Source organism: Diadema antillarum, unplaced genomic scaffold (assembly GCF_040938485.1).
Source record: "Diadema antillarum isolate AM-2024a unplaced genomic scaffold, OU_Dant_1.0 seq00000692_RagTag, whole genome shotgun sequence".
In the NCBI taxonomy this organism is placed as follows: Eukaryota; Metazoa; Echinodermata; class Echinoidea; order Diadematoida; family Diadematidae; genus Diadema; species Diadema antillarum.
Window position 1 is genome coordinate 1,059,928 of NW_027271597.1, and position 12,954 is coordinate 1,072,881.

The window sequence follows — 12,954 nt, forward strand, 5'->3', positions numbered from 1 at the left end:
ATTTTTTTTTTTAAAGGCATAATGTGAAGATCACAAACAGTGTATGTAGGTTATCCTAAGACAATACTATATATGGTGGAGATGATGCCTGTCCGGTGATCAGGAGGTTGTGGGTTCGAGTCCCGCTCAAGTAGGTACGCCCATGATTTTTTATCATGGCTACTACTAAAACACTGATCAATTCAGTGCTTATTTACGTCGATGCAGGGCAATTTGTTAATCAGTTGCAATGAAAGCATCTCGATGGAAGAATTTCATGAATTTGAATACTATGATAGTTTCCTTCAACAAAGTGAAATGAGAATTGCCTTCATACAGTCCCGAGAACCAGAAGGGCATTACTGCATTCTAAGATTTGCGTGTAGATAAAACTAAACGATAAATTGTCATGAAATAAAAACTTCATTTAATCAAAAGTGGGTAGATTTATAAGCATTGTTCCAAATATAGGGTAAAATAGCACCCTTGCAGTTTTAATTAAATTTGATCATTTTACTCAAAATAAAAATAATTTACATTTGATGCCACAGTGCAGCGGAGATCGAGCTCTACAACATGATACCAATAACCCAATACCCCCAAAAATTGTAATAAAGCCCTTGTGGTTCTCATCCAATGATATATAGACTGTGTTGAAACTCCAAATTTGTTAAAGGCAAGCAATAGACCCTGTCTGCAGTGACCACAAGAACTGCCATGATGACTAAATCACCAAAAAAAATATCAGTTTCTAATGATAGCTCTGAGGCATTCCTCCAACTGTCATCAGGAATCTTTTCACTTCCAACGCATCTCTCATCCTATCTCCATGACGACTCGGCAGTACTTACATTGCCTCAGATCCTTGAGCCAATCTGTCTGTGCCTCTTTTGATTGTGGGAAGAAGTAGAGGGTGCATGTCCCATCTGAAGTACCCGGTTCCCCGTACATAATCTGCAGCATTCATGAATCAGAGAGGGGTAATGCAACTCAGCGTGTAATCTCTACACACAACAGCGCAAGTGGCTAAAATCGTGACTATCAATCATAGGCCTTGTGACAATCACACATGCATCACTTTCATACAGTCCAAACTGACAACCAAACAGTTTTTTACAGATATATTCACAAATGTTAAAGGCTGAAAAAATAGATATTGGTAATGTGAAAGACTCTTCCTCATGTGTCAAATATTGCATGAACCAAAAACATTAACAACATATCATGTTGAGACCATATTTTCACTTTAATGGTCTTACACCACTCAGGAACTGGATTGTTTCTTCAAATAATCACAGTTAAACACTACCACTGTCTAATAGGAAGACCTTTGAGAAGTGAAGGAAAGAAGGGGAATTACTGCAGACACTCACACACACACCTACACAAATGATACAGAACACTACACAAGTCAAATGTCACTTTACAAAGTGGTCAATGTGATGATCCCAAGTCATGTTCAAGCTGGCTTTAAGGGGAAGAGTAAAACTTGTACAATAGTAGCAAATAAAATCACTTAAAAAAAAAAATCCTGATCCAAAGACGGCTTTTACTCTTGTGTGTGAACGGGCTTTATAAGTGCATTTCTCGGGGCATTGTGAATGACAGTACACGGGGCATGGTGTTATATCTTCATCAACTTTTTGGAAAAAAAAAGAAAAAATGTGATGAGGATCTTCTTGAGAGCTGCAGTTCCAGTGGCTTTTAAGAATGCCAAGTTTGACTGATCTAAATGTAAAGTACCGGTAATGGCTAGTTCCATTTCAGAACACTTTCTTTGGGAAATGGCAGAAAAAGCACAGGAAAGCATTAAAGGGATGATACAGTATTGGTGGAGATGAGAATTGGGCTTTTAACTTTTTGCGAGATACCAAGAAAACACTTATGATATAGTACAGAGCATACCATTTTAAGAGGAATTCAAAGTTTATTTGATGAAAATCGGGTTTGGAAAGACTGAAACATCCAAAAACAAAGTAAAACAAAGCGATCGTAGTAAAGTGTGGGTCCCACACTTTATTAGAATCGCTCTCTTTTGGATATCTCAGCCATCTCAAAACCAATTTTCATCAAATAAATGTTGAATTCCTCATAGAATTACATGCTCTTTCACATTTTATAAGAAGTTTCTCATTATCTCACCAAAAAGTGTTAGAAACCTGAAATTAGGTCTCAACCAAAACTATACGACCCCTTTAAAACATTTCCGTTCTACTTTCTTCGTAGTAAAAGCTGTAATAATTCTCAGGGTGACTGTGTGATTTGGACAGATATTTTATTTCTTAAATTTCTTAATTTTGATTTTATAGGGAAATACACCTGGAATCAAGATTATTTCACCTGTTTCTCTTCTCTTGTTACGTACTGCATTGTTCATATTCATCTAACTATGCAACCACTGTGTTGCCAACAGGTGCATTTATTTCATGTAAAAAATACATCCTGTATACAGCGATGAACACAACCGCCACTGTTAATGAAATGCACAGAAGGAGTTTTATCAGGAAGGAACTTAGAATCATTATGTGGTACGGTAACATGGAAGGAATTAGTCTCGAATCTAGGCTGCCAGCAGTTGCTCACATTACCCACTTGTCGTGCAATAAAGCAGTGAGTTGGAAAATCCAGAAGAGGTTAGAGAGGAGATTGTTTGTTTGTTTTGTTTGTTACCCACGCCGATGAAAATCGGCAGGGGGTTATGTAAAGGGTTCCGTATGTTTGTTTGTTTGTTTGTTTGTTTGTTTGTTTGTTTTTTTGTTTGTTTGTTTGTTTGTTTGTTTGTTTGTTTGTTTGTTTGTTTGTTTGTTTGTTTGTTTGTTTGTTTGTTTGTTTGTTTGTGTACAAGATAACAAGAGAACGGGTAAACGGATTTGCACGAAATGTTCAGGGAATGTTTGGATAATGACAGGAAAGAATCGATTAGATTTTGGTGATAATCGGTTGACCCTTGCAAATTCTGTGTGACCTTGAAGTTTTGACCCCATGGTATAGTGACCATTCCGAAAATTTCCCGTTTCTCACTTTGCGATTTTCCGCTACCATACGAAGACATAAACTCCCCAACGATCCGACTTCGCTGCTCAAATGTTCGTAAGAATTCCGAAATTTACGTTTAGGCCTATTTGAGGGACTATGTCCTTCTAGATTTATGAAAGTTCGTTCTCCGTCATCACAAACTGGCCCGTATTTTGATGATTTTTCAAATTAACATTGATTGTTTTTTTCGTTGGAGGAGCATTTTGCTCGGTCGCAGTCACACTGCACGATATGCGTGCTCAATGTCAATGCGTGTGCAAGGCCGCTGAAAATGCATCGCGCTCTACACTGTTGGTGCAAAATTGCACCGGGGACGTTGCGGCGCTCGTTGGTGGCCGAATACTGGTGCAGTAGACATTTGCATTCAACCCTTGCATTGAATAATTCCCGTAGACACTAATCATAGGGGTAATTGCCTAGGGGGTACGTAAATTTTGTTTTTCTTTTTTGCTTTTGTGGATACCATCAAAGATCGTACACTCATACGACCTTTGATATTTGATGATTTTTCAAATTAACATTGTTTTTTTCGTTGGAGGAGCATTTTGCTCGGTCGCAGTCACACTGCACGATATGCGTGCTCAATGTCAATGCGTGTGCAAGGCCGCTGAAAATGCATCGCGCTCTACACTGTTGGTGCAAAATTGCACCGGGGACGTTGCGGCGCTCGTTGGTGGCCGAATACTGGTGCAGTAGACATTTGCATTCAACCCTTGCATTGAATAATTCCCGTAGACACTAATCATAGGGGTAATTGCCTAGGGGGTACGTAAATTTTGTTTTTCTTTTTTGCTTTTGTGGATACCATCAAAGATCGTACACTCATACGACCTTTGATATCATCACACTCTCGGCTTGCTATAATCAAAATATCCCGCAAGAAAACGGCGTATTTCTCGATTTTTAGCGCTTTTTCCGCGACCCGTCGCGTAGACAATACTCTTAAAACTGGACTTCATTCGCGCGCGCTTGGAAAAGTTCCGATTCTGCACTTTTGACGGTGGAATTTGGGATTTTCGATGGATTTTTGGAGGAGACTTAAGGACTTTCCTGTACGTGAATGAGTGTTAATACCGTATGTGTAATTATGTGATTTGCGTGTGATGTGACTGTAGAACCAAAGATCGTACACTTCAGTGTACGATCTTTGGTAGAACTCACTGGCTGGTGATAAAGCACACTGGCAATTAAGTGGCCGAATTCTGGTAGATGACCGAATGCACATTATGTTTACCCCCACTTTGTACTTAGGCGTGGGTCTGCCGCCTTTGACGGCCCCTCTCTAGTTTCATTTTTTTTCCGCCTGAGAAGGAAGCTGGATAGCCCATAATCAGCTGCACTAGCTGGTCTTCCATGGGGTCCAGCTGGATGTGAGGCGGGACCACTGGTTATGCACACAGAGCTGTCTGTGATAAAAGTGTGACCGCGGGATCTTTACGTGCAGGAGTTGTGACTCTCTCACACACGGGACCTCAATTTCATGTCTTGTCTGAGGGACAGAATGGCTTGCTTCTTACTAAAAGGGGACGGCATGATTAAACACGCAACACTGCTCAGCTAGATCCAGGAATCGAACCTGGGTCCTTTGGATCTGGAGGCAGACACGCTACCGACTGAGCCAAATCATCGCCATCCTAAGATTAGACTGTACGCGTGGGTGCATTTGACTGCATTTCCCTGTTTTTTCAACTTACAACTTTTTTTCTTCTTTTTTTTACCAGCATACTATCTCACATTCTAATGCATGAGAGACAAACATTCTCCATCAAAGTATTTCAGGATATTCTGAATCATCAATGAAATCTGAAAACTATCATGATATCTACAGCAAACTGCAAAAAAAAAAAAAAAAAAAAAAAATATTATACAGACTGCTAGAACACGACCAAAGACAAATCAAACATCAGACTATCAGGCCATGCTGAATAGAAGGTTAAAAAAAATCATCCAAAATATCAAACGTAAGCATCAAGCAAAGTTTGTATGCCTTCATATTTTCTGCAGATAGCTACCAAGCTCCTGTGAATATTACATTTAGAGCTATTTCTTTACACAAGCCAATGCTGCACATTGGTACTGGTCCGACGGTCCCTGACCAGTCAAAATCACTGTCGGACCAGAAACTCTCTCAGGTATGCATCAGTAAAATATGGAAAAACTGGGTACCTACTGGTCCAACAGACAGGTCAGACCAGTAGCAAAAATGGGTTAAAGGTGCTGTTTACCTTTCGGAACAGTGATTTTAAAAATTTTCAAGATGTGACATTTCACGCATATGTGTAGGTCTGTTGTACCACAAAACATCCTATCATATAAAATTTTTGCGATAAAGCCTGATACATAAGGATATATAACTGTATTTTTCTCAATAAACTGTAACTGCAGATGGTTTAATCTGGAACATTTTTATTATGACTATTGTTCACATTTTGTATATTTCACAATACTTAACATCGATTTAATGATACAAATTTTTACAGCGGTTGTTTCTATCCCTAACTCACATTTTAGAACTATTTTAAAGCACTAATGCTGGATTTTTGGTTTCATCTGCAAATGGTAAATTATGTCTTTAATGTGCAGCCCCGCCAAAGGTGATACTAAAGGAAAGAGACAATGCTTGAGACTCCACTGATACAATCAGAATAAAGAATGACCGCAAAATAGTCCTGACATCGCGAAAAGTTTTGCAATTGGGTACATGACAGGGATATTCCCTGGCTTTTGATATCTTTTTATCACCCCCTGAATAGTGCAGTCACTTCTAATGGTAGCTCTTCAATGGGACTATGTTATTGATAAAACACCGTTTATCCTGTTCTCAACTTCCTAGTTACGGTAAACTAAACAGGACATCTTTCTGAATATAGACCAGAACTCTGCCCTGTGAACCTTCGCCAGGTGAGCAAAATTTTCCAGGGGGACCTTGTATGCAACATAGTGTGATTGTGGCGACTAGATTGACCCTGATACAATTTTGCTCTGTTTCCACGAAAATACTCATGGCATTGGAGATAGAGGTATAGTTTCGAGAACAATCAGTTTTCAATATCCAAACAAAAAAATGACACCTTTTAACAAACAACCTAGGATAGATTACTGTATATACCATATATCTAGTGAGTCTAAATTTTTGCAAATTGGGACTTCCCAACAATTTCCTGAGAAGTAAAATTCACAATTGTGGAGTACAGTACTGAATAGAGAAATACTTGCGTGCACATAACACTCATGTCGGAATCAGAGTTAATATTTTTTCGTGTTTTTAAATTCACAAACAGCACCAAATTTGTGAAAATAAAAACCCTGCAAAATATTCGCCTTATATAGTATTTATTATACCACAAAAAATTGATTTTACTCCAAATTTGGCTAAATGCTATCAATGCTTCCTTGTATCTCTCCAAACCTCAAGGAAAAACAGTTATCTCTGGTATTGTTACGTATGTATCTATATCAAAGCCCAACATGAATTTTCAACATGCTGTTTGACAACTCAATTAGATATTCTTTTTTAATATTCCTATTGGTTTTTAGTGTCTGTCATCAATACTTCCAATTAATCAATCTGCTGGAATTCATTTAGATAAAAATCCCTTGAAAATATTGTCATGTTAACACTAATTCATAATGTCAAATTTAAATCTACTGCATTATTTCTCTTTCTAATGATCATTGGTTTCAGAAACCATGCTTCTTGGTAATTTTTGAACCATTTACATGTACAGCCAATACGTCATTACTCTGAAAGCCATTAGTGTCAAGTATAGTGTAATACAATCACTAGGCAAATAAAGAGCAGTGTGGGCCTGACTTCTAGGGATGATTTTATATTTCTAAAGTTGCAATTTTTCTTTTCTTGCAGTATGAATAGAAAACTCAAACATGATCTCTAATGTCACAATACTTATCTTCAGATGGTGATCCTTATCAATAAACTTCAAGCTTTAATAGCTAACTTTGAGGATATAAGCTTGTATTCTTGAAGGTAGCTATTAAACCTTGAAGTTAAGGATCACCATCTGAATGTAACTAATATTTCCTGATGAGAACGGCCGTAATGAAGGCCTACCTGTATGCCATGTTTGAAATTCTCCTGGAAAGCGCCATCTGCCACAGCCTCTACCACTCTGATTGACGAGAGCTCTATCTTGTTCTTCACCTTCCCTCGTTTCTGTCAAGAGGTCAAAAGGAGAAAGCATATATTAATAAGACATCATAAACAGCATCTTACGGATCAGGCAGTTAATACTTGAATTTCAATGATAATCATTATCATCATAATAACAAAAACAAGACAAGGAAGACGAGATGGAGAGAAAATAAAGATGACGAGACAAAGTTATCATTACAACTTAGATTGGTAGGTATTCAAATCAATTAAAAATGATATTGTCAAGGGTTAGAATTGAAGAATAAGGAGGGGACAATTAATCCAAGATGTTGCTAGGGGACACAAAGAAAAAACTGGTTTGAGTACATTGTACAAGGCCTGGCAGCAAAGCTGCAGGGGCACTCTAGATGGTGACTGAAGATGGACTGTTACAGTTTTATTATTTCCACCCTTATTTCTACACATATGCTAAAAATATTTCCTAATGAAAAAGAATCCTTTGAAGTTGAAGTTTGAAGTTTGATTAGCAACAACATTTTGAACATGTACATATAAGAATCATAACACAATTGTATCTACACACATATGTGAAAAATATATATACTTATCTGTTACTCCTTTACAATAACATGATTAAATGATGATATTTGAGAGTTAAATATGATACATGTAGCATAATTCTACAAAGTTGCTGTTGTTAACAAGGAAACCAAAAGTTAGCACAAGTGCTAGTGCTAGTGTTTCTACTTAGCCTCCTACTGCATTTAGAGGCCCATGCATGCTCAGTGGGCGTATGCGTACCTGACATATACCCGGTTTGAATTTCCTCCTTCGTTGGCCCCATTTGCCATTGATGAAGATTCCTTCAAAAAATTAAAGGACTACTCTTGGATCCAGACGGTGATCCACATCACTACCAAAATTTTATCATTCTGTTTCTTGTGCCATTTTCAACTTTATCTGTAAATTTCACTCATATCCGTTCGTAACTTTTTGAGTTATTTTGCAAACAGTCAGACAAACCAACTCTGGCAAAAATGTATAAAGTCTTTGGCTGAGGTAAATATTTACATAATATCCATGAAAACATATGCATGGGAATAAAAGTACTTGTGCATATATGTGAATGAATAAATATACAATGTGTATACACACATAAATACATAATGTGCGTATGTGCGCGTGCACGCACGGATGTACGTGATGCATAAAGCTCTAGAAACAATTGATGCCGGCATTTGGATACCAAAATCATAATGGCACATCATAAGAATTTCCTGTTTTGCAATACAAGAATGATTGTTCAGTCCAAATCATGCCAGAAATTGTGAATAACACCATTAACCAAAGCTCAACTTTTATTACTTCCTCATATGAATGCTACCAGTGTTTGGTTCCCATGTACAAGCCACATTTTAAAGGGTGTGTACAGTTCTGGTCGAGGTGAGGATTTACAAAAGTGTAGCTTTTAATGTTTTGCGAGATATTCAGAAACCACTCTATGAGATGCCAAAGAGCATGCAATTCTAAGGGGTATCAAAAGTTTATTTGATGAAAATCGGTTTTGAAATGGCTGAGATATCAAAAAACAATGTGAAACAAAGAGATCCTAATAAAGCTGTGGCATGTCGCCTTTTATTATTATCACTTTTTTGGATATCTCAGCCATTTGAAAACCAATTTTCATCAAATAAACATTGAATACTTCTTAAAATTATATGCTCTTTCATATTTCGTAAGAGGTTTCTCATTATCTCACTTAAGAATGTTCAAAACATGAATCCCCACCTCAACCAGTAGGACCCTACTGTACAGTCCCTTTAATATTTCTGAAAGTCTGATGAAGGAACAAGCTGTATCTTCATTGAGGGATTTAACTATACTGTTAAACTTGCCTTATAGTGGCGACCTGCCGACACACCAAAATAATTAAAGAGTTTGTTCGATCTACGTAACATACTTTCACCACTAAGTCTAAAAATGGTATGTACCAATAAAATTTCAGGGCTGTTATCATTTTTTCTAATCAATATCAGGCCATTCAGTTGAAAAACAAATTTTCAAATGAACATTTATAATTTGACCTTTGTGTTAGTACATAGATGTCGGTCCCGCATTGCATACAAGTTCACCCCAAAATTTTGATTTTGGCAAAAATTCTCATAGATTGCTTGTTTGAGGCAATTTTGGGACAAGTCATCTCTCATAAAAGTGCACCAAAAGATCATGTTGCATTGGGTGGTAATGTTTGTTGAAAACAGAAAATATTGAACCCGACATCTCTGAAATGTACCCTCTTTTACTGTGGAAATACCCAACTGTATCAATACAGCAGCTACAGATTTAGAGTAACTGCGTCAGTAAGCGGCCGTGCAGCCGTTCGCGGCAGGTACAACATACACGGTAATATACCGCTAAACACTGCATTGCACTGTTACATGCACACTACACATATACTAACACACTAGCAATCAACAAAAACCAACCGATAAAATGGGCACGATCTCTGACGAAAGTGAAATTTTCTCACCTAAATGACAACATATCACATCCAAAATAAAATTTTCGGTACTTCTTAACATTTCAATTAAGAAATAATGGTCCAAGAAACTTGATTTTTTGTCGTTTTTCCAATGCTCATGGATTTTGAAAACATATCCTTACATAAAATAAAACTTTCGCGAGCCGATGTGGGCCACCATTTTTGTTCGGAAAGTAGATGTTACCATCGAAAAAATTCAGAAAAACACGAGAAAGACATCAACAACACCGCCAGAATTGCGATCTTGTTTGCGGCCAATGCATGTGCACCCGCTATTTTCACATGCTTTCGCAATGGGAATTGGCGCTTACGCAATGTTCGCGAGACATGTGAAGGCGTTCAGCTAAAGATCGCAGCCGCAAGCAGAAATACTACGTCACATATCGCCCTTATCGGCAAAAATTGTGCCGGGTTTTGCCCTGGTAAATCATGAAAACTGCGTTGGTCAATGGTAAATTTCTTTTATGAAAACAATTGCGTTTATGAATAATCTTGTCTATGATATATGAAATGGTTGAAAATAATTTGCCTGATTTGTTTACAAGTTGGAAAAACCCTTGACAATGCTTAAACTGCTGCAAACGGGATATTTTACTCTATATGGAGCTGCTACTACCAGTAATCCAATACTTCAGCGCAGTTTTCTGTTTTGCTGCCGTGCCGCTCATGCATGGCAATCAGTTCAATGATCGCCGCTGCTGCATCTACCAGCCATTCACACATAGTTGGAAGGCCTATTTTGTCAAGCTGTAAAGCAAGAAATATTTGAGGCATGAAATTTTCAAGAATTGGGAGCCAAAAGCCTTCTTCGCATCATGAAATTTTTGCAAATTTCCACTGGCATTCAATGCATACATTAGGGTAGATAAGAATATTCTAATTTGCAAATCTTGGCTCTCAAGAAATTTGCGAAATGAAAATGCACACGAAACTGTCCAGTTTTACAGTACACTATATAGTGTGCACAGTAACGTACAATACGGCCAATAATGGCACTGTTCAATTAAAGGTACAATTTACCATTGAATTTGCAGATGAAACCAAAACCGAGCATTAGTGCTTTAAATAGTTCTAAAATGTGAGTTTGGGATGGAAACAACCACTGTAAAAATTTGAATCCATATCTATAATCAATGTTAAGTATTGTTAAATAGACAAAATGTGAACAATAGTTATAATAATAATGTTGCCAGATTAAACCGTCTACAGTTATGGTTTAATGAGAAAAATACTGATATCTCCTTATATCTTAGGCTTTAGTGCGAAAATTTTATATGGTAGGATGTTTTGTGATACAACAGACCTACACATATGCATCAAATGTGATATCTTGAACATTTTTGAAGTCACTGTTCTCAAAGGTAAACAGGACCATTAATCAACATGTGCATACTAATACACAAACATGTGAACATTAACTAAATTAAGTACTTAATTCATGGATGTACACCTGTACTTGAACGTGATAATATACAAAATATCAGAAAACCTGCCTACAGTGGCCATCTGTCTATAATGACCACTCTTTTCATCTCCCTTGGGTGGCCGCTATAGACAGGTTTGTCTTTACTACCAAATGAGAGTAATGTCAGTTGATTAGCAAATCTTGCTTTCAGATTTTCTACTTATTCTATTGACAGTTGATCTATTTTGGGGGAAATGAACAAAAAAAAGAGAAAAAGAAAATGACAATGCTATATAAGGGAGCTAGTTAGCATGAGTAATGCACAGACAAATAATACCACAATAATTCCATGTATAAAAGCTGCTGCAATGTGTCATTACACAGAGCGCAATAAAAATAACAACAACATCATACTGAGAATGCATTACTTTTGAGATACTTAATACACTATTATCAAAGGATCTCAACTGGTAAGTAAGGCTGACTCACAGATAATGTATGCAAGGAATGGGAAAAAAAAATCATGAGGGTTTGTTAATAGCCATTACAGCAATATACTGTACATGTAACTCATCAAAACATGGAGTGTTTAGACATACAAAAAATAGAATAACACACTTCTGAAAGCTCTTGAGGGTGGTCATTGTTCTCAGGGGTCTCAAAAAACATCCAAGTCACAATGGACCAGTTTTGGTCATCGCTGTATTTTCAACTCATTGAGATTTTTTTCCCACAATGCAATTGGTAATGCACAGAGTGTATCAGGCCAATACAGGCTGTGTGTTGTGACAAATCTCGAAGAAGTTTGCTTTAGAACTGAATAGGGAAGTATTTAGGCTGTGTTAAATACTTGTGGAGGTGTTTGGAGCACAGTTTATTCCTATGGCACTAATGCCACATTAAAGACATCAAGACAAATTCGTATAACACTATTGCCACATTAAAGACATCAAAACACTATGGCCCGTATTCAAGAAGGTGGTTTATATCAAAACCATGGTTTAAATTTAGCTCATGGACTAAATAAAGCATGAAACTAGCATACCTTGCATACCCAATAAATCAATACAGTCATTATTGGACGTTTGTTGGCATATATTGTATACAATCTTCATATACATTTACACAGAAGAAACTTGCATAAGCTACAGACTGATTCTAAACCACCTTTGTGAATATGGGCCTGCAAGGCTTGCAACATGATGAATTGTGATGAAACGGTATGAAAAGAAATTTACTTCATGCCCAAACTTTCTTTTTTTCCCCTCTTGAAATCAAAATAAATTCTCTGTGTAACGGTTACACAATGCAATTCAAACTTCTCTGCATACTGAAGTCTGACAAATTAGAAAGGGAGTACAAATATAACCACATACAGTTTAGGTAATTCACAGCAAAAGACTATGAACTTCATGTTCAAGCTTGTAACTTCATTAAAAAAAAACTAAAAAATCCTGGACCTATTTAAGAGACACTCACAGTTCTTACATCTGGTAAGCGAGCAACATCCAGAAATTTCTGCCCTGTCACAGATGACATGAGTGGCAAGGGGGTGACGTTACTCTCTGCATCTGATCTTTCAATACTGTCGGAATCTTTTCGCGTATCACTCTGCCTTCGGACAGCTGCTCTGTTTGACACGATGGCGACATCATAGTCTGCTTCGGGTAAGTCTTTTGCCGAGACAAATCTGCGGGGGTAAGATGACCTGTATTCCTCGCTGTAGTACGATGTGTCTGATCGACTAGAATTTGGCGGTGAATATTGAAGATGAGGCTTGTGCCGGTACACATCTTGACGCGAGACTTCAACATCCTTGATGTCATACACATCCACACCATCTGCATGCCCAGCCAAGCCAGAGAAATCATAAGCCGT

At 37.4% G+C, this 12,954-nt stretch overlaps 1 protein-coding gene across 2 annotated transcripts in view; it reads right to left on the reverse strand.

The window, feature by feature from the left end:
- LOC139737390 (tyrosine-protein kinase TXK-like) overlaps positions 1-12,954 on the reverse strand; it is a 77,976-nt gene that overhangs the window by 47,375 nt on the left and 17,647 nt on the right. For both annotated transcript variants that reach the window (XM_071648065.1, XM_071648066.1), the window contains exons 3-4: positions 7,088-7,189; positions 831-933 (exon numbers count right to left, since the gene is read on the reverse strand). In XM_071648065.1, coding sequence (XP_071504166.1) covers positions 831-933; positions 7,088-7,189 — 205 coding nt within the window. The remainder of the gene's footprint in view (positions 1-830; positions 934-7,087; positions 7,190-12,954) is intronic.